At 37.1% G+C, this 23,535-nt stretch overlaps 1 protein-coding gene across 3 annotated transcripts in view; it reads right to left on the reverse strand.

The window, feature by feature from the left end:
- Positions 1 to 419: 419 nt before the first annotated feature.
- Positions 420 to 23,535, reverse strand: part of GBE1 (1,4-alpha-glucan branching enzyme 1) — a 277,101-nt gene continuing 253,985 nt past the window's right edge. For 2 of the 3 annotated variants that reach the window (XM_053220693.1, XM_053220695.1), the window contains exons 15-16: positions 23,086 to 23,201; positions 14,630 to 15,401 (exon numbers count right to left, since the gene is read on the reverse strand). In XM_053220693.1, coding sequence (XP_053076668.1) covers positions 15,345 to 15,401; positions 23,086 to 23,201 — 173 coding nt within the window. In that variant the 3' untranslated portion in view covers positions 14,630 to 15,344. Of the gene's footprint in view, positions 480 to 14,629; positions 15,402 to 23,085; positions 23,202 to 23,535 lie in introns of those variants that run through there. The other variant, XM_053220694.1, reaches the window with a different exon arrangement.

A 23,535-nucleotide genomic window follows, 5' to 3' on the forward strand; every position in this document is an offset into this window, starting at 1 on the left:
GCACTAAAATTAAGGGGGAGGGGTGCCTGGGTAGCTCATTCAGTTAAGTGTCAGACTTCAGCTCAGGTCATGATCTTGTGGTTGGTGAGCTTGAGGTCTGTGTCGGGCTCTGGGCTGAAAGCTTGGAGCCTTGAGCCTGCTTCGGATTTTGTGCCTCCCTCTTTCTCTGACCCTCCCCCACTGTGCTCTCTCTCTCTCTCTCAAAAATAAATGAACATTTTTAAAAAGTTTTTTTAAATAAAAAAATAAAATTAAGGAGGCAAATTCTCAGGGTTTAAATTCTCCAGCCAAAACATTACCAGGAAATTAGCCTGGAATAATCTTTCATCTCTTATGTCCTCAGGACTGATGATTCCAAATGTCCGACTGAACGTTCGAGGCTACAGGTTGCAAAGTCACAGTGCAGGTTCAATTTTCGACCTCACTAGTTCTCTTCAGCAAAAAGTAGGGCACTGATCTGTGCTTAAGTCAGGATGCAACTGGAAAAAAAGAGAAACCATTGTACTATTTAAAACACAGGGAATTAAGAACAGGAATTTGGTTACAGTGTCAATGAAAGGGGATTCAAATGCATTTAGGGTGATTGACACATGTTCCTACCTGTGCAGTGGTACTGAAGCTACTCTGGCTTCAGGCCATCCCCGTGTCTGGAGCAGCAATCACATTGGACTTTACAAGCAGTCTCCCAGTCACCAACATTTCTCCCCTAAAGAGTATACTTCAGAGCTTCCTCCCGAGGCACAGTGCTATGTGCACCATAACATAATGGAGCGATTTGGCTCATGTTCTGTAAAAGTGTGGTGAAATCTTAACTATAGTGGAATCATGGGCAAAAGGCTCCTCTGAGCCAACATTTTCCAATAAGTAAAAGGGAAAGGATTGGTATAAGTTGGTAGATTTCATACTTTTGTTTGCTTTGGAACATTCTTTTCAAAAAAGCACTATGTGGAATTACAAACAGGGAAAAGTAGAGTTACTCTGAATGAGAGATATGGTTTACATAGACTTAATGACCCCGAATTCTTTGCCCCAGACCTCCGACCACCTTGTAGTTCTCATGGGGATCCCTCAAAGCACATTTTGAAAACCACTAGAGTAGTAGATTTTAAGGTCCATCCATTCATCTCTAAATATTATTTTTTCTTACGTTGTGAATAATCCTAATGACTATATCATAAGTAAAATAGAATTCAACCTTCTTAACTTAGACACTGAAGGACACTGGTCCTGATTTATCATTCTATCGTTATTCTTTATCTTTTTTTTCTAGTTAGACTTTGAACTAGTAACTCATGTTGAATGAATTAATATGTGTTTAGAAAATGCTTAATGTAATTTCCTCTTCTAATATACTAATATACATTCTTTCTGTATATCAACAGCCTTATTCACCTACTGGAATCTTATATATATATGAGTCCTAGCTCTTGATTTTTTTCATCAATTTGATCATTTAGTTTCATTGATAAGTGAATAATTTATGTTTGGATTAACTACATGTAACAGAAAAATCTTAAATAGATTAGTAATATATAAGGGCTGATTTTTCTTTTATAAAAAATAAATCCAGGGGCGCCTGTGTGGCTCAGTCGATTAAGCATCCAACTCTTGATCCAGCTCATGACTTCAAGCCCTGTGTTTGGCTCTGCACTGGGCATGAAGCCTACTTAAAAAATAAAATAAAATAATAAAATAACATAAAATAACATAAAATAAAATTTCTAAGTTTATTTATTTTGGGAGAGACAGAGACAACACAAGTGGGAAAGGGGCAGCTAGAGAGGAAGAAAGAGAATCCCAAGTGGGCTCTGTGGGGCTCGAACCCACAAAGCCATGAGATCATGACTTGAGCCTAAACCAAGAGTCGTATGCTTGAGCTACCCAGGCGCCCCTATAATAACATAAAATAAATGTGGAGCAAAGGTAGTCCATTGTTGTATGATTGGCCTACAATCATCAAGAATCTAGCATCTTCCAACTTTCTCTTCTACCATCTAGCATGTAAAGATGTCTCATGAGCTAAGAGAGATGTAGATCTCCAGCCATTTAATCCACATACCAAGCAGCTGAAGGAGAAGGTAAAGGTTGTTATTAGTAAATGCCTTAATTGTATATTTTCCATTTTAAGGAGACTTCCTGGAAGTTCTACCCAACATCTTTGCTTGGAATTTAGTCACATGGATGGAAATATGATGTCTTTTGGCAACTAAATAATGATTCTATTATTATGGAAGACAGAAGAATGGGCATTGGATAGAAAAGTTGTAGACTCTGCCACAACAACAAATCTATTTGCTCCTTTGAGACTACAGTCAGCATACTAAATTGTGAAATTCTATTACTTATTTATCTTTACATTCCTAGCACCTGGCACAGTATCTCAATACACAAATGAACAATAATGAATGAATAACAACCTTATCTTTTTTTAAACTGACATTTGGCTAGCCAGCCAGAAAGTCAAGAAGGGGCCCACATAATACTTGTACTAGGACTATGAACAATACCAGAAATAACTGGCCAAAGGGGACAAGAATCATTTGTTTTTGGGAAAAGGGGACAAGAATCATTTGTATTTGGGAATGCTCCTTCAAAAGAAAGAAACTAAAGCTGAATATTATTAACTTCATTTCTGTAACTGTCAATAAATACATATCATTTTACCCAAATTTAATTTTTACTTTTGTCCAATATTGAGTTTATGTTAACTTTTTATATTACCTTCAGATTTCTAATATAATACATTTTAAGGTACATATGTATATATGTATTATATAGAGAGAAGTTTGTAAAGTACACACAAGAATTTATTGTTTTTGTCACACAAGGAAAATTCATCATTTTTTCATATATATTTTAATATGTTTCACACATTATAATTAGATTTAACATCCTGCTGCCACAATATTGGGTAGAAACCTTCACGAATCTAGAAAATCCAGGTTTTAGATTAATGAAATATCAAGGGAAGCCCCTGTACTTCTCATTACCTCTAAGTGGTTCCTCAGCAACTAGTCGCAGAATACAGAAACGTATAGCTACAGACTATGCCATCAGAACAACAAAAGCCATATTTTAAAAATTTATGCCTCTATCCATCCATCACCTATTGAATCTATAATATACCTACACATCATCTATTTACTTCCTTACCCCAAAAATGATTTCGGTGGTTTACAAATATATACTACGATAAGCAAAATAAAAATGATACTTAAATGTATAGATAACAATGATCAGGGCAAAGGAAGATACGGGCAACAAAAACCGAGATCAATTCAGAAATTAGGTAATGAAATGACACGCATACCAGGAAATCTTACTCTCTTTCCAGAGGAAGTCAGCCATCAGTCTGGTTCTAAGTTTTCTCATAACCAGAAAAACTGGTTCCAGAGAACTTGGAGATCAGTACAGGTATGCCTCAGAGATATTGTGGCTGCAGCTCCAGACCATTGCAATACAGCTAATATCTCAATAATGTGAGTCAAATGAACTTTGGGGTTTCCCAGTGAGTATAAAAGTTATATTTACATGATACAGTAGTCTATTAAGTGTGCAATACCATAATTTCTAGAAAAAAAAGTACATGCCTTAATTTAAAAAAATAAAAAAAGTACATACTTTAATTTAAAAAATACTTCACTGCTAAAAAAAGCTAGCCATCACCTGAGCTTTCAGTGAGTTGTAATCGTTTTGCTGATGGAGGGTCTTGCTTTAAGATGATGGCTGCTGACTGATCAGGGTAGTGGGTTGCTGAAAGTTAGGGTGGCTGTGGCAATTTCTTAAAATAAGACAACAATGAAGATTGTCACATCAATTGACTTTTCCTTTCACAAAGGATTTCTCTGTAGCATGCAATGCTGTTTGACAGCATGTTACCTACAGAACTTGCTTCAAAATTGGAGTCAGGCCTCTCACACCCTGCTGCTGCTTTATCAACTAAGTTTATGTAAAATTCTAAATCCTTTGCTGTCATTTCAATAATCTTCACAGTATCTTTCCTGGGAGTTTTCATCTGAAGAAACCACCTTGTTCATCCATAAGAGGCAACTCCTCATCTGTTCAAGTTTGATCATAGGATTGTAGCAATTCAATCACACCTTCAGGCTTCACTTCTCATTCTAGTTCTCCTGCTATTTCCACCACATCTACAGCCACGTCTTCACTGATGTCTTGAAGGTCATCCAAGGTCATCCGTGAGGGTTGGAATCAACTTCTTCCAAACTCCTGTTCAGGCTGATATCTTGACCCCTTTCTAGCTTTAACAAAATTTTGTTTAATGTTTATTTATTTTTGAGAGAGAGAGAGAGAGAGAGAGAGAGAGAGAGAGAGAGAGACAGAATCTGAAGCAGGCTCCAGGCTCCGAGCTGTCAGCACAGAGCTTGACCCGGGACTCGAACTCACCAACTGTGAGATCATGACCTGAGCCTAAGTCGGATGCTTAACCTACTGAGTCACCCAGGCGCCCAACCCCTTTCTAGCTTTTAAGAAATGTTTTTAATGACATCTAGAATGGTGAATCCTTTCCATAAACGTTTCAATTGACTTTTCCCAGATCTATCAGAAGAATCACTATCTATGGCAGCTATAGCCATACAAATAAACACTTCTTAAATTGTAAGATTTGAAAGTTGAAATTACTCCTTGATCTACGGGCTGCAGAATGGATGTTGTGTTAGCAGCCATGAAAACAACATTAATCTCATGCATCTCCATCAGAGCTCTTGGGTGACCAGGCACATTGTCAATGGACAGTCATATTTTGAAAGGTATCATTTTTTCTTAGCAGTAGTTCTCAACAGCAGGCTTACAATATACAGTAAACCATGTTGTAAAGACATATGCTGTCATCCAGGCTTTGTGTTCTGTTTTATAGAATAGGCAGAGTGGATTTAGCATAATTCTTAAGGGCCCTAGGATTTGGGGGATGGTCAATGAGTACCGGCTTCAGCTTCAAGTCACCAGCTGAATTCTGCCCGGAAAGCAGAGTCAGCCTGTCCTTGAGGCTTTGAAGCCAGGCATTAACTTTTCTCCAAGTATGCAAATCCCAGATAGCGCCTTCTTCCAACGTGAGATTGGTTCATCCACATTGAAAACCTGTTGTTTAATGTAGCCACCTTCATTAATTATCTTAGTTAGATCTGCATAACTTGCTGCATCAGCACTCATTGCTTCACCTTGCACTTCCATGTAACAGAGATGGCTTCTTTCCTTAAGTCTCATGAATCTGACTCTGCTAGAGTCAAACTTTTTCTTCTGAATCTTCTTCATCTCTCTCAGCCTTCATAGAATTGAAGAGGGTTAGGGCTTTGTTCTGGATTAGGCTTCAGTTTAAGGGAATGTTGAGGCTGGTTTGATCTTCTATCCAGACCACTAAAACTCTCCATATCAGCACTATTGGTCTTTCATTTTTTAATCATTCATGTGTTCCTCAGAGTAGCACTTTTAATTTCCTTCAAGAACTTTTCCTCTGCATTCACAGCTCAGCTAACTGGTGCAACAGGCTTAGCTTTCAGCCTATCTCACCTTTCAACATGTCTTCCTACTACACTTTATCATTTCTAGCTTTTTAAACATGTCTATTTATTTTTGAGGGAGGGAGAGAGAGAGAGAGAGAGAGAGAGAGAAAAGGGAAGGGGCAGAGAGAGGGGGGCAGAGGATCTGAAGTGGGCTCCACACTGACAGCAGAGATCGCGAGGCAGGGCTCGAACTCATGAACCATGAGATCAGGACCTGAGCTGAAAGTCAGACACTTAAACCAACTGAGCCACCCAGGCGCCCCTCATTTCTAGCTTTTGATTTGAAGAGAGATGTGTGACTCTTCCTTTCACTTCAACACTTAGAGGCCATTGTAAGGTCATTAATGGCCCTAATTTCAGTATTATTGTGTCAGGGAATAGAGTGGCCTGAGGAGAGGGAGAGAAATGGGTGAATGGCTGGTCAGTGCAGCAATCGGAACACACACAACATGTATTAAGTTCACCATCTTATTTGGGCACAGTTCATGGCACCCAAAAACAGTTACAATAGTAACATCAAAATTCACTGATCACAGATCACCATAATAAGTATAATGATAATGAAGTTTGAAATATTGCAAAAATTACCACGATGTACCACAGAGACATGAATTAAGCAAATGTGGTTGGGAAAATAGACTTGCTCCACGCAGGGTGTCACAAACCTTCAATTTGTAAAGAACACAGTATCTGTCAAGTACAATGAAAGGATGCATGCCTGTACTGAAGGACTCAGTTAAACACCTATCAGGAGAATTCTGAACCTAGGGAAATTAGATTGCCCACTGATGGTTAAATTATGAGATCAAGAAATGATTTTAATGGAACAATGACTCTGAGATAAGCTGACCTTGAACTGAATACATACACACACACACACAGACACACACAGAGGAGATTTTGAAAGAAGAGTTATTGGCCATAGAAGCACAGGAAAAGGAGAGCCATACATTTTCAAGTTATTGTATCCAAATGGTGTTTATTTTTTTAAATTTTTAATATTTACTTTTAAGAGAGAGACAGAGCATGAGCAGGGGAGAGGCAGAGAGAGGGAGACACAGAATCCAAAGCAGGTTCCAGGCTCTTAGCTGTCAGCACAGGAGCCTGACGTGGGGCTCAAACTTACGAGCGAGCCATGAGATCATGACCTGAGCCGAAGTTAGACCCTCAACCGACTGAGCCACCCAGGCACCCCCCAAATGGTGTTTAAACAAATATAGAGGCTTTTTTTTCCAAGATGTGTATTGAGGTTCCTTGAGGATAAGAACTGAGTTGAACAATATTAAATAAGTTTGGGAAACACTGATTTAAACAATGTTAGGCCAGTTTCTTTATCCTAAGAATTCACAGGGTATTTAATATTTAATTTGCATTATGAGTCTATAAGGGGGATTAGGTACATAAGATTTTCCAAAAGTAGTTGACAATTATGGCAGGTGCTATGCTATGTTTTCATTGTACTGTTCTCCCTTCCAAATATAGAGAGATCCAGCCTCTTTCACAGTGGGCAGGCCAATGTGACTGACTTCCAACAAGGTGGGACAAAAGGGGTATAAACTACTTCTAAGCCTGGACTTATTCTTGCAATTCTTCAGTTTTCTCTTCTTTTCTTGTGACTTTGGAGGCCACATATTCCAGATAGCCAGCATGAATGAAAAAATACACTTCCATTTTGTCTCGTGATCAAGATTTTAGGGTTTATGTATAATTTCAGCCTAGCTTTGCCTAGTCTGCGGATTGTGGTCAAGCTCTTAATTTTTGGAGAACATTTACAAACATTTTATATCTTAACATGAAATGTTTTTCTAAGATAAATCGTTGCAAAATATATACCTGAGTATCTGAATGAATTACTTTGCGTAGAAGCTTGCTAATAAGTTACATGTGGAAGAAGTTTTACCAAAAATCCTGTGTATTGGTTTCATAATGTTTTTATTTGCTCATTTGGAAGCCACGACCCAAATACTAAGTATAATATCTTGGAGGAAGTAATCCAACACAGACCAACAGGACAGAAGTTTTAGACATTTACTTCCACATAGTCATGATTTTAGACTTTTGCTTTGTCTCTTGGTCAGGAAAGAAGATGGCAAAAAGACAATTGGTCATCACTATTTCTGTCACTTTAGAAAATTGCGGTCAGGCTCTTAGGCTTCTACGCTTGGTCTCTTTTCAGTCTTGGCTTGTCTCCCTGGGAACACAGATGTGATCCGTGGTGACACTGTCTTTTCTCTATAAGAGAGAATTGTCTGTGAAGACATCTGTCTTCTTTTACACATTTTTTTTTTGTAAATTATTAAGTAATCTACATCTTATTTGAATTTCACTCGTTTTCCCCTAGTGTTTCTTGTTTCAGAATTTTGGATATCACAGTACATTTAGTTGTCGTGCTTAGTTAACCAACTCTGGGCCAAGATAGTTTCTCAGACTTGTCTTGTTTGGCATTCCCTTGGCTAGGCAGGTATCTCTGTGATGGTTACTCTTATATATCAACTTGGCTAGATTATAATACCTAGTTATTTTAGTCAATATAGTGGTTAACATCTGTAAAGAGTTGACTTTATAAGTATGGGGCACCTAGGTGGCTAGGCTGGTTAAGCATCTGACTCTTGCTTTTGGCTTTGTTCCTGAGTTGAAGTCCTGCATTGGGCTCTGGGCTGATAGCATGGAGCCTGCTTGGGATTCTCTCTGTCTCTCTGCCCCTCTTCTAACTGCTATCTCTCTCTCAAAATAAGTAAAAATAAACAACAACAACAACAAAAAGGAATTGACTTTATAAGATTACCCTTGATAATGGGGGTGGGGCCTCATCCAATCATTTGAAGATCTTAAGAACAAAAACTGAGGTTTTCCAGAAAAGAAGTAATTCTGTCTTAAGGCTACAGTATCAGTTCTTGCTCAAGTTTCAGTTTGCCAGCCTACCCTGCAGACTTCAGACTTGCTTTAAAATACAACAACTCTTTATATATGCCTTAAATATTATGCAGATATATGCACAAGTATATGAAATCTTATGCACACATATAAACACAAAAGCTTGTATGCATGATCTCCTGATATATAATCTATACACACACAATCCCTCAAAATTTTTGTATTTTTTTTCATGGTAAGACTAGCGTTATAGATTCAGAGGATTGGTTTTTTTTGTCATTCTCATTTCTTCATCACATTTTATCAAGAGTACGTGCTATCAACATGACCCCCTGATGGTGCTAACCACAATCACATGACTGAGGTAGTTTTCCAGGTTTTCCCGCTACAACTTATTTTTCCCCTTTCCTTACTCTGTTCTTTAGAAGGTGATCACTAAGTGCAGTCCACACACAAGGGAGAGAGTTGCAGTGGGGAGAGTCAAGCTCTACCTTTTTGAGGGGCAAAATTATTTAGCATTCTCCTGTGCCAAAGATTTCTCTCTTCTCCCCCATTATTTTACTTACTCAATCATTTATTTATTATGAGTATGAACTCATGGATATTTATTTTATACTTTATGCAGTAATACATTATTTATTTTGTTGCTCAAACTATTTCAGGTGCAGCCCTTGGGTACCTTTCAATTGATTCCTGTGTCCCTTTGACATGCTCCCATTCTTTTGATTTGGAGGCACTTCCTTACTTTCTGGCACTACACGGAGCTCCGGGCACATCTTGTCTATTCCCTGCTCCACCTGTAGAATCAGCCATCTCTCCAAGGAGTCCTAGTTCCTTTTATTGGAGAATAACATTAGAAAGCAGGAATTGGGAGCTGGGTTCACGATCTTTTAACTTTTTATTTTGATGAGGTTCATGACAAAAATAATTGCTGGAACTTGAACACCATCAGACAACAGAGTGTGGAGCATTACACGGCCGGGTGTGGTTTCAAATGTCACCTCCTTCCCTCACCAAAGACATTCAAATCCAAAGACAAAGTAATAATACAAATGAGAGTTAAATGTTGACCCCTGATCTCGAGATTGCCAAGGATCTCCTGCGGAGGTTGGCAGAGTACAGTAGGATGAGCAGGAATGATGACTGGAACAAGGGTGATAATCATCATTTTGCAGTTTAAGAGATTCGGTGATATGTAGAAAGTGCCAGCACAGGGCAGAGTAAAAAGAAAGCACTCAGTACATGGCAGCCAATGTCTTCTAAAAAAAATGCATATGTTTGGTAAAGAATTAGGCATTCTACTGCAGTTTTGGTATAACAGTGATAGAGGCGATAGAGAGTGACCCTGTGTGTCTGTTGGGACTTCTACATCACATGAGGTTTTAAGCAATAGTTGACAACAAGGCTAGAGGCATTCATGAAATGCAATTACATGCGGTGTTTTTCATTGTTTATATTACTGTTGTGGATGGAAAGTGACACTACAACCTCAGTTAAAAAGAATTCCTACGGATATACATAAAGAAGTGATCGAGGTATTTCATTTCCCTCCTCTTCTTTTTCTAAAAGAAAAACAAGACTCATAGCCAAGGAGTTTGGGGTGAGAAATTCTCAAGAGGGTGTGAAACATTCACTGAATTTCATTCCAAGGTTTGAAAACTTCTTTAGATCCAAATAAAATCACATATTTAGATTTGATGTTCATAATACAACCAGGAAAGCGTCTAAAACTGGGTAGTATCACACATAGTGATTATTGGGTTCAAGACAAATACTGGAATCGGTGAACTTCATGGGTTTTCAGGTTACTTACAAATTACATATGTATGCCTACATGTCTTCATATAGCCCTATATATGTTGTAAATACATATATGCTGGATGGATTTATTCATGCATTTACAGTTTTCTACTGCCTGTATTACTGGAGACAAGCATGCACAATTTGACCACATCTCAATTTATATCCTCTGCGGTGAAGTAATTTAGGGTGATAGCTTTTTTGCTAGTTTTCTGCTAGGCACTGTCTTATTGTAAATGCCAAATGACTGGAAGTTGCAGATCAATGATTGATATCACTCCCCCTTCTTGAAAAAAAATTACTATTTAGTTGTGCAAACCTTTATTTAATGAATATGTGTATTTCTGATGAGAATACGGACTTCCAATTCGAAAAATGATGGGCTAAACTGTTTCTAACCTACGAGCTCTCCTTTGCAATTCTTGTTTCCTCTGGAATTTATTCCTTCCATTAGTGGAGTGAGCAGCAGGGGAAAAGGGAGAGAAACACGGACCCTGGGCACCTGTGGCTATTTCACTGCATATACAGTTTACCTAGTTTACCTTGCCCTACTGGTTACCATAAAGGGGTTGTTAACTTTCCCTCACAAGGCTGAGTTATAGAAGTGCAAAGTCTGAGAGTAATTGGCACATGAAAGGGGCAGAACACTGACTGCCTGGGAATGGAATTCACTGAAATGTCCTCATACACTCAGAGAAAAAGCTAAAATAAGCAAATGAAAGCAGCGGTGGAGGAAGATTGACATTTTGGTCACCTGCATCGTTGGAGGAAATGCAAAATCCCCTTCTCTGTAAAGCAGCCCACACATCCCAGCCTGGGAGAGGGTGGTTAACTTAGTGCAGAAGCTTTGAAGGATAGACAGGTGATGGTGACAGTGTGTCCCTGACAACGAACTCGGAAAATGTCTCCACTGACTCACCATCCATTCGGCTATTGATCAAACAATAGCATTTACAAAACTGATGTCCCCCCCTACCTTTGTCTTATTGGTCTAAGTAAGAACTAACAGTCTGTGAGTGCTTTCTAAAATGCGGTACTGAAAGTAAGAGCTATAACCTGAACTCAGGCCTTCTGACCATTATATCACACTGTTCTTTTAAAATACAGTGCAGCTTTCTAGGTGAGACTGTCTACACAGAGTATGTGAGGGCCAAATACCTCTCTCTGGCCCAGCACAAATCATAGGAAAAACTGGAAATCATAAGTAAAGTTCTGAATGACATGCCCTGTAGCATAAGCATATCTACCACAAAAATACATTTTTTCATGTAAATAAACATTACATTCTCTGCACAGTTCTTGCCAAGGGTTAAAATCCAGATGTAATGTTTTAAATTACAGAGAGACAAAAAAAAATACTTACAGCTACTGTATCTTAATTTCTCATACTACCAATTAAGAAATTCTGCCCTAAACTATGAATGTTTCTCTGCAATTCTCTACAAATCACCATTAATAAGATAATAGAGCAGAAAAATTAGTAGGGAGTTCATTTGATTCTTTTCACCCCCGAAGGCTGGCTTTAGTGGGAAAATTTATCTACATTTTAATTCTAACGCATCGTGAATGATAAATGAACTCTACTGCATAAAGGACATGACATTGGTATGCTTAGATTTCTATTTTCTTTCATCAAAACATTCTACCTAGCAAAGTTCATAGCTCAGTGCTTGTCTCTCTGAAAGGAATATATAGATGAATGAAACCCACGACTCTAAAGGACCCCCCGTTCAGGACATGACTCAAATAGGCAAAAAGAAATCATCTCAGAGGTGTGAGGCCAGGCAGAAAGCTGTGTTACCGTTTTGGTTTCTATAGGTATGTCTGCACTGGCTTGTTCTAAACAGGAAGAGCAACAGGAAACCTATTTTATGTTGCTTTCATCACCAGATCCAATGGCTGCAGAACCAGAGACAGTGAAAAGATATTTGCCCTGCAGCTGCAGCTGAACACGAGAGGAAAACATATTACCCTTCATCACTTCCCCCAGATCTGTCTGCGCTCTCTCCTGTATTATTTGAAGAATAGGCTCCTTATTCAGACAACCTCCTGTATGATCCCGAATAGCAATGGCTATAACCCTGATGGTTGACAAATGTTGAATTGATATTGCTAAGGGGAGTGCTCGAGTCAGAGGAAAAAATACGTGCATTCTTTCACTGTTGCCACAAGAAAAGTCCATTTATTGTCACTGGTTATTTTTTGAACTTGAGTAACATGGTGGCTAAATCCCTCATTTTATGTTGGAGATGAATACATCAGTTAAGAACAGGGCAAAGTGAAAAACATCAAATGAACAGGAAAAAAAATATGAAAGGAGCTGACCGTCAGAGTTCAAGTGTTATGAAGTGGGAAACATTCTAGGGAAAATGTTTACAGTTCGAGTTTTGGTTATCAAAGACAGGTATTTTCTGAGTAAGCTAATATTAAAGGGTAAATATTAAGGGCTAATATTAAGGGGTAAATTATTTTCTGGGTAATAATTACTAACACTCCTCAATATTAAAAAATGATGGAAAGAAATCTTTATGTTTTCTAGAACATCAAAGATTAGAAATGGTAAAAACACTTATTCTAAAATAGTCAACAAAGAGGACTCTTGGGACACTTTGGTGGCTCAGTCGGTTAAGTGTGATGCTTGATTTTGGCTCAGGTCAAGATCTCACAGTTTCTGGGTTCAAGCCCCATGTCAGGCTCTGTGCTGATAGTGCAAGCCTGCTTGCGATTCTCTCTGACTCTCTCTCTCTCTGTGACTCCCTCCGACTCTCTCTCTCACAATAAATAAACTTATAAAAAACAAAGGTACAGGACTGTCATTTTTTTAATGCTTATTTATTTATTGTGTGTGTGAGAGAGAGAGCACACATAGGAGGGGCAGAGAGAGCTGAATTGTTACCTGAGCTGAAATCAAGACTCGCTCAACAGACTGAGCAACCCAGGCACCCCCAAGGACTCTCATTTTGATGTGAGTGATAACCACATCAGAGAAGTAGACATTATCATAAGGCACACAGAGTAAAATTTTGCATCTCTCTGTTGTGATTGTTGAAAATGTTTAACCAATAAAAAGAAAGAACTTCTCACCTAATTATATAATGAGAATGTTATTGTTACAAAAATTGAGACCTAAAGTGAAATACGGTACATTACAATGTTCTAGAAAGACTGTCTATTCTGATAGGAAAAATAGCAACAGCAAAAAGCAACAGCAAAAAACTACATTCTATGTTGGACTCTTAATATTTTGTTTGTGTGTATTTTTTATAATTTCTACAATATCCACTTATTGTTTTCTTTTTTTTTGGCGGGGGGAAACACTTGATAAAGGCAACTTATATTACACTGTTAAATTCAAAGTTTACACTGTAGAATCTAAATATCATATTACTAAGGTAAATCACTACAATGAAAACATAGCATTGTTATTATTCTGGTCTTTTTGACTTTGCCACAGAGGTCACGAGGGAAAGAAAATGGGTTTTAGATGTGAAATAATTTCTGGTTATTTTTAAAGAGCTATGATAGAAAATTCCCATAACTCTTCATACATAAGAAATGAAAAAGAAATTATAAAGAAGAACACAAAGCATCATGGTTGTATGTTGTGCTGTTATCCATAACAGGTACAGTACACAAATCATGAAACTGTTAAGACGTTAATAACATTCCTGTAACAGGAAAAGAATCACAGAAGGCTTTCAGTAATGTTCCCTGGTATGTATCGTCATTAACTCGCATCACGGATTCTTTCAGGAAATCAAACTATTACTTTACTTTGAAGTTAAAGCAAACAACATTTTTCAGACCCAGATTCAAGGCTTTACTCAAAAAAAGCTGTAAGAAAGATGGCTAATATATAATAGGTTTAGCTATAAAAGTCTCCTTCGCTAACCTTTTCCAGTACTGAGTAAGTTTTTAATAGAAAGACATCCAAGTACTGCTCATTAGTCATGAACGATCAGGCTAAAAACACACAACAACAAAAAGAAGACGTCACTATTAATGTATTAATGTAAAGGCACAAGATAAGACCTTTAAAAAACGTGAGATACTTTGTCTTATAAATGCATCATAATTTCTCAGTTATGAATGAATTATGTATCAGTGATTTTAGACTTGTGTCCTACTATTTAATGAATTGAGTGGCGATTTCATGATTGAGTGTTCCGCTTAGTTTGAGATAGTTAATTCAGCTTCAAAAAGTGTTCAGGTTTACAGCTGGAGAGTAGCCTGGATATCTGAGTTAGTTAGTATAATTTCACATTACAAAATAGTACCTAAAGACAAATATTATTACCTCCCATCCCCCATGCCTGGACGATTGTGCACATGTGCATATATGTGGGGAAGGTACCAGAGTTAAGCTAAGGCATTTTAACATTCGTCCTAAATTAATCTTCACAACAGTACAGCAAAATAAACATTAGCAAAGGCAATTTTGCAATTTTTAATTTTATTGATCTAAAGTAAAAGACATTTTGTGAATTGTTACAATTACTATTTCAGGCCTTCAGAAAGACTGAAATATCAGCATCCACAAAGATACTAAGTGAAGCAGAGATCATGAGATAAAACTTCTGCAAAATGAAGCATGGATGAGTTTATAGATAAAGAATTTTATGTTATCTTTGATTCAATTCTTAATGTTATATTATTACTACATATTTATTACAGTATTTCTAAACACAATTTGAAAAAAAAAACACAGTGACAATCTTGGCACTTTGTAATTTAAACCAAGAGATACTTAGAACAAATAAAGTCATCAAATATTCATCTTAAAAAAATACTGTATATATTCAACAGAAATAATCATACATGACACATGATTCAAATTTGAACTTTAAGTATCAAATATTGGCATGGAAAGTAAAGCTGTTTAAAGACATTGCATATAATACTTCATTTGAGAATCCTAGCTGCTCAGATGCCTGGAAAATATAGTCTAGAATCCTTGAAATTGCAAAAATATTTCCCCCCTCTTTCGATAAAAGTCTGACATTCATTTGCATAAACCAATATTAAATTTCAGACACCTGATGTTTCGTCTAGACAACTGTATTTTGAAAGGCTTACACACTACAAGCTCTGTGACAATGAGAACAGGAAAACAAAGCACACATCTTCTGGTGAAGCTGAAACCACGTCTCTTCAATTGGGCATATCCACGTTCTGAAGGATGAGGCCCACTCGGTTCGGAATGTACACCTAAGTCAACACAATCGTGTCAGTGCAATGGAAAGAAATACTGAGCATGGTTGACATTATATCAAAGGGATAAGATTCAGCCTCCCATTTGCTTCAAGTTACAGTTATCTCCAGTTATAGTCTGCAGGCGCCGGGGAGACAGTTCTACAGTTCCTCAGTCCTGGCAGCAACGTTGAGGCTCCTTTGAAGCAATCACCACTAGAGGGCTCCATACACTTTACAAAACCCAGTGTTCCTCAGACATAGGCAAAGAAAGGACACTGGCTGAGGTTGAGGCACTTATCTGGTGGTACAGGGAGGCTGCCCTAAGGTCACAATGTTATTCCATTCAGGTGAATAAAAGTAATATACAAAACACTGCTCTACACCAAGACACCGGTCTGTCATCCTGTTTTGCCTTCCATCATTTTAAGAACTAATTAAATGTAATATAAGGGATCCTAAAGGTTTTTAGGTCCCTCCCCAATTTAAATCAATCAAAATGCTTGCCACTGCATTTAAAATACAAAACACATCCTCTCCCTGCCTGCAGGGTCCTGACTCCCCTTCTGGCAGAAATACAATAGATCTTCCATCTCAGCTCAGTGTGACACTTGTCTCTTCTCCCCTCACACCAGGCTCCAGCCACAGGGGCCTTTTGGATCCTTAAACAGGTCACATCTTCCTTCCTTTGGGTCTCTCAGAACACTCTTTACCTTGCATCTTCCATATCTCTTGCATCTGAAAAAATCCCAGCTCCATGGAGAGGTGTCCCTTGCGAACACTAGGTATGATATTTTTCCAACTTCATTATCTCTTACAGCTCCATTTATTTTGTGTCTGTGCATGTGTGTATATATATATATTTATATATTTGTACAACCTTGGATGTGTTGCTTTTCCTCTCTGGGTCCCAGATTTCCCTTCTTTATGGTGAGGATGCAAACCAATAATGATAGCAGCTAACAGTTACTAAGTGCTTAATGGGTGCTGTGCATTATTCTACCTGTCTTTTAAGTACTTGCTCATTCACCCTTCACAATGACCCAAGGACACAGTACTATTATTATCTCCTTTTTGCACAGGAGGAAATGGGAGGCACAGGGCAGTTAAATAATTTTCCCATCCTCACACACTTAGTAAGTGGCAGAGAAAAGAGCTGAATCCAGGTCCTCTGGTTAAAGAGCATTTTTATTTCTTTCTGAACACTTAACACAATTTGTGATTTTGTTTTTCAAGTTTATGATCTGAACTCCCTGCCAGACTATGAGCTTTACGAGGGCAGAGCCCTGTGTCTTCATATTTCTAGCTCTTAGTAAGGTGCCAGTAGACAAAGTAGTTGCCAAATGATGACTAAATAATGAATAATGAATAAAAGAATAAATAAAAGTGGGACCAATATGTACATATATCATAAACTATTACTTAATGTGCTTCTATCTGAAATACTTCTAATAAAAATGAGAAGTGGTCTGATGTGTATCTATCTATGTGCTATTTTACATATAACATGTTTACTGTTAACAAACAGTAAAAATAACATTACAGACTGCTGTTGTCATTGTGACAGTTATCTCTCCATTTCCGACATTGCGAGTATTTTATTATTTCAGTCATTTTATCTTTTTAAGTGAAAGTCTGACTGATGGTTAAAAAAAAAGAAGAAAAAAAAAGCTTTTATAGTTTAGAATCAGAATGAAAGAGGCAAAGCAGAAATGGCATAAAGAAAAAAATGAATAAAAGAAGAGAATAGCTGATTTTTACTGAATGAGACTATTATATATCCAAAATATCTCAACTCTGCGAATGAACACAATGTTTTCCCTTACAGTTTTTGTGATAACACAACTCTTAAAAAAAATCAGATATACCAGTATAGTTGGTTAGTTTTGAATAATAAAGATTGAAGCAATTGTAAAATGATAGCATTTTAAGAAATGTATATTATGAATGCAATAACCAGAGAACAGTTTTTCTAATCTCCAATTAATAGTGATTTAGAAAATGATCACCATCATCTGAGAAAAAATTCACAAATGCTAACAGTCACTGACTGGTTCAATTTCTCACAGTTTGATTTGCTTCCAATACTTCCAAAAGAGAAATACTATATCCTTGCAGTCATTAAGTGTAGGGAAACCCTTTACATCAATGCCATAATCTGTTTCCCTACAATTTTCCTATAATTTACAGGTTCAACCAATTCTCTCTCCAACTTTTATCAAAATAGGCATGAGTCAAGAGACACTTCTGCCCTTTCAAGGTTTGCCATATACTTACTCTATTACTCTGTGTGTGTAGTTTGGGGAATCATAGAAAATAGGTATAACTAATTAGTGGGACAGCAGGTTAGAACACAATGATTCTGAATTTTTCTAAGCATTTTAAAATTGAAGACCAATCTAAATTTTTCAGTAGCACCAAAGTTGGACAAAAGATTTTCAGTTCCCTTTACCTGAAAAACATTTCTCTAAGATATGGGCTTCTATGCATATAAGAGGATTCTGATAAGTCCAAGTCTCTTGGGAAAGATGCAATGAATCAAGTCAGGCCTAAATAAATGCTGATAGGTCTCTGCCAGTGTGGCACAGTGATATATCAGGACAGGTCCCATCAATCTCCTACTTGAATCCTACACAGTTTTGGTATCTGCTCTGCTTGGTGTATAACCTCGTAGGTAATTTCATTAATAAAATACAATGATAACTATAAGCCTATGATTTAGAAACAACCTTACTTTCTGTGATCTTTTGGTGTTTCAGCCACCCCCAATTTGAGAGTGAAACAAAAGGATGATAGAAGTTCAAGGTTTGCAATACATGCATTGAGTTTCCTGTTTTGGCATTTAAGGGTTAAAAAATGATCCAAGAACTCTTACTAAATGATGCTGGTCATTTTATGTAAGGAACTTTATGATGCCAATTCCAGTCACAGAGACCTCTTAACACTATCTGCTCAAAAACCTTCAGTTGATAATTGTATAGTATCATTAACGGGAATATTATGTAATTATATTTTCCACTGCAGTGTTAATTACTACAATGTGTTTATGTTGCTCTAGAGTCCTTGCAGTACAGGCAACATGAGAGAATTTCCCCGAGCAAGTGATTTTTCTTAACTATGGCTATTTATGGAATGTTGAGTTTTCTTCTTTATTGGGGTTCTGAGTATGTAAATCAATTTTCTTAGTGGTTAGGAAATGACTACCAATTATACTAAAGGTTTAAGATGATCAGAAGTAACCCTTATGATGAGACAATTACAGACATGAACAGTTAGGGGGCTCTATAATTTAGGGCTAAGTATTGACTCTGTAACTCTCATTTTATAATTTTAATTCTAAAAATAGTTTTGATTCATAGAGCAAGGGAAAAGAAATATGAACATAATTTAAGTAGGTTTATACATAAATGTTTACGTATATTTAAATACAAACAATTGATATTTAAGTACATGTATATAAAACTGTTTAGTAAGCACATCACAGATAATATATGCTGATTAACATATATGATGCTGTTTTAGCCATTAAGCCTTAAGGATCTTGTAGTTAGGATCATATTAAGAACATATGAGACAATGTAATGTATGGCCATGAATTTCATTTTTTCTAGCTATACTTATAGTCAACACCTCAGAAGAAATCAGACTGCCACAGTATAATCCAATTCATTTATTAAGAGGCAAAATGCATGCTAACCTACCCAGTTACTTTGACTACCTTAGGGATTTAATCACTATGCCAACCACTAACATGGCCAAAAAAAACCCAAAAAAACAAAAAACACCCCAAAACCCCACAATGGAGCACACAATAATCTACTATATTATGTCATCCGGGCAAAAGTATTATGTTCTTCTAGGATCACAACTGAGCTGCAAAAAGTAATTATATATTTTTGAAAACAGGGTGTCAAAATTAGAATCACAAAATCTTAAAATAATATTAAATAAAAAAAAGTTTAAAGATTTTCAATATTTACAGCTGAGGAAAAATAAAAGGTACATCTATGCTGAATTCCCTATTTTAACCAAAAGTCTACGTTTGAATTTCCAAATTTAGAATGAGAATAAATAGACTACTTCTTAATAATAAGGAGCCTAACTGGCAAAGTAATAAATGCGAAAACTATTGCCTTACTCAAATTCACCCTTGAGACTACCTGAGTTACTGTAAAGGAAACTAATTCATTTTTGATTCAATAATCTGTTCTTCCATTTGTACCACGGAATGTGAATTTATGAACCAGAGAAGAGCAAGCAAGCCTCCCTGCTCCCACCACACTGGCTGACATATAAGTAACATCTGAACTCATATAGGTTCCTATATTAGAAACCAAAATACGGAGAAATGATTGTGCTAAAATGGAGTTTCCCAATAATTGTCAGTAAAGCAAATAGAGAAACTCTGCCCTATCACTTCTTGGCATTTGTGAATGCTCTGATCTTAGCAGATATGTTTCAATGGTAGTACACACATGATTCCCCTCCGGCTTCACAGTTTCAACTGATGGAGTACATACAGAAGACGCGGGAATATGGTACCTGCTAATGCTGCAGCATGTATGGCTATTTTAAGATTCCTTCAAGCTCTATTTGTTACTGTCTTTGAAAACAGATTTGACACTTATTCAGGAGATCCTTTGGATGACTGAGTTTGCAAATTAAGCTTTAGTAAATAAATACTGTGTAGTTGTTGTGATGGACAGAAGTTTCATGGAGAAGGAAAGAAGCCTTCTCTTCTGCCCTTTATTCAAGGCATGTGGGAGGCAAAAGTGATCTCTCACTGGTGGTGGAATGAGACCTGTAGTGCCCATAGTCATGTTCAAGAAACCTGACTGGATCCCAGTACCTATGAACCAGTTTAATAAGGAATTCCATTATAATGAGGCATTCTTAGAATAGGTTTGTCTTTTAATGCATCCCCCCCCCCCCCCAGCTCTTCAAAGGATAACTCTGGCATAAAGGAACATGTTTTTACTGGATTTTCTAGTCTATTTGGGCTGCTTTATTCTTATATTAAAGCCAGTGTTGTTGAATTCATCTGGACCCTAAAGACATTTAAATGAGTGTTTCCTGAAGCACCGGTAGTCATTGAAAACAAGATGCTGCTGCTGCAAAGACAGAGCTAATCTTTACCTTTTTGACAGAGTTGGAGAATTCTGATATGGGCAGTGGTTAAGCTACGTTCTCACGTGCTTATGTGGGGCTTATGTGATACTTTCCACTCCGCCTGCTAATTTAGAACTGCACACATCTTATTTGGAAGATAAATTCAATTAGTACATGCAAAATAATCTCCTGACTTTTGCTGCCACTGGTCAGTTGGCTTGTTTTAATTATGACAGGATACTTTTGCTTTTACAAAACTGAAAGGATGGCAAGGTATTTTCTGCCCATTCTCAAAGATTAGGAGTCCTTGCCTGAGACTATAATTTCCTCCAAATTGGCAGAAGGTCTTATTAACTGCGTGTCCTCAAAGCATCTAGTAACTTGATGTGCTTAAAATACACACAAAGGTAACTGAAGAGCCCTGACAATAATAATCTAAAAATACATGTGCGATAGCATTTTGCAGTTTCTAAAAACCCTGGCCACGGTAATGAATGAGTTTATGCCTCCTAAGAATCTCTTGCTGTAGGGAGGATACCATTACTAATTCTCATTACACAGATGAGGGAAAATGCAGCACAGAGAAGGTTAAATTACTCAAGGTCTCACAGCTAGGAAATGGCAGACAGGGGGCTTGATCCCCAGTTCTCTGCTGAAACATTGTGGTTTTTTCAATGTGTTACCAGGCCTCTCTCCCCGATAGAACCTCCATTGGATACATTTAGGTAAGCAATTGCATACATTTTGAATCACTGAATTCAAAATTTTAGAATGTTTGCTATATACAAATTTTGCCTGAACTTTTCAAATTCCTTTCAGTCTGGTTTGATTGGTTCAAGTTCAGCGTTGTTGCAGTCAGTTGCTGCTTCTCCATGATTCCTCTTTGCAAGCTGAATGATCTTCCCTAATCCCTCAGGGGCCTTTAATTCTTTCCGTTACTGCAGAACTTTAAGATAATTTTACAAATTTATTTCAGAACCTATTTTTTATCAGTCTTTACATGGCAAAACTTAATATTCTGAAAAACTACAATAGTTTTTCTTTGTGGAAAGAATCTGATAGTATCATTAAGCCCTCCCTCTTAAAAATGCATATGTATCTATACTTGTATCTAAAAAGTATCACCACCATCATTGCATACTGTTAGTGTAACACTCAAGTCTCCTGTGGCCATTGAATTTTCCTCAGAGTTAATAATCCACAGCTCAATCTTGCTCATTTCTGCTCTGCTCATTTATTTATGTCACTGTCTTTGACAAGCCAGTCGGCATATAATATGGTGACTTACCAAGTGACATACTTGCACAACTTTAAGAGGTGGGAATATAGTAGAAAAATGAAGGAATTAGGGGTTCCTTATGAATTCTCCTTTTTGACTTATACCTAAATTTTTGAAAAAACAAGAGAATTTAACAGCTATGATAACACTGTCTATACTTTTGTTAGATATATCCTGGCTTCATAAAAGTGAAACAAATCTTAATCTAAGACCTCTCATGGTGAAAAAATTGCAGATTTGAGCCAGAGAGAGAGAGAGCGAGGAAGAGAAAGAGGACAAGAGGGTGAGAGAAAGCAAGAATGAGTTAGAGCTAGCAAAAGCATGAGAGGGAGAGAGGAGGGAGGTATATGACTGGTCAGGAAAAGGAAAAAACAAAACAAAACAACATAATGTAGATGTATGGACTTGAGCTTACTACCTGGACACAAAGTAGACAAAGAATTCTTCCAAATCTAGAGAGTTTCTAAATTCTACATTTTTAAAAGAATCTAAACCTAGTAATTTGAAGCAATATTCTTTCAGGTGTTAACAACACAAAGTAAAAATGAGTTATATAATGTTTTCCTCAGTAATATGAAGAAATAAGAAAATCTTATAATTAGAATGAATTCAGTCTTTAATTGACTACAGGGAAGAAAAAGATATATTTTTTTATTTACCCTTTTAAGGTGTTTTAAATTACACTTCATTAGACAGTCAATAATGGAGAATTCTGCTTGATGCAAAATATTACACAGAAAGCAACAACAGAAGGGAAGTAATGTATAAAAATAGAAAAAAAAATGCCTTCCCCTTATTTTTTGAGGAACATTTTTAATCCTATTAATAAACAAACTTCCCCAATTGTCCACCAAATACCTCCTGCTATTATTTTCCAAAACTGAATTCAGCTCAGTACCACATACACTGCCTCTGAATATTTCAACTCACTTCTTCTCTATCATCCCTGACCCCATTTCTTTTGTTTGTTTGTTTGTTTGCTTTTGTTTTCTCTTTTAGCAGGTCAAAGACTTGTTGTTTCTTTGGATAAAAACATCACCTTAAAAATAAAGGGTTGGGGCACCTGGGTGGCTCAGTTGGTTAAGCGTCTGACTTCAGTTCAGGTCACGATCTCATGCACATGGTTTGTGGGTTCGAGCCCCTCGTCGGGTTCTGGGATGACAGCTGGGAGCCTGGAGCCTGCTTTGGATTGTGTCTCCCTCCCTCTCTGCCCCTCCCCCATACACACACACTCTCTCTCTCAAAAATAAACATTACAAAAAAATAAATGGTAAAATTGAAATGCAATGAAAAGATCTTAAAAAGCTTACTTACCAAAAGAGAACAGGGACGTTCATTATGTTTAAAAGGTTGAGAGAAAAACTCGGTACTATGGTCCAGTCTCTGGTGCCCTCCATACTCTGCTGCATCTGTATCTAGCACAATTCTGAATGTAAAGCTTTTAAGGAATCACAATGGTTCAGTGGTTAAATGAGACATTATAAAACACATTCTGAGACGGCAATTTAAAAGCGAGTATTCTGAACACTGTTAAATCATGATTTGTGTTATATACACACTTCTTTTCTAATATTTCAGAGATTCTTATGTTTGAAAGGGGCGCTGGAGACTATCTGGTCCACACACCCATTTGATCCTTGCTATCCTATCACAGCTTATCACATGATCATCCAGCCTGGGACACACTATACATCTTAACAGAGAATCTACTTTTCTCTTAATGTGACCTATTCTATTCATTAGGAATTCACCTCTTAGTAAGTG

This window comes from Acinonyx jubatus, chromosome C2, assembly GCF_027475565.1.
Source record: "Acinonyx jubatus isolate Ajub_Pintada_27869175 chromosome C2, VMU_Ajub_asm_v1.0, whole genome shotgun sequence".
NCBI classification, from domain to species: domain Eukaryota; kingdom Metazoa; phylum Chordata; class Mammalia; order Carnivora; family Felidae; genus Acinonyx; species Acinonyx jubatus.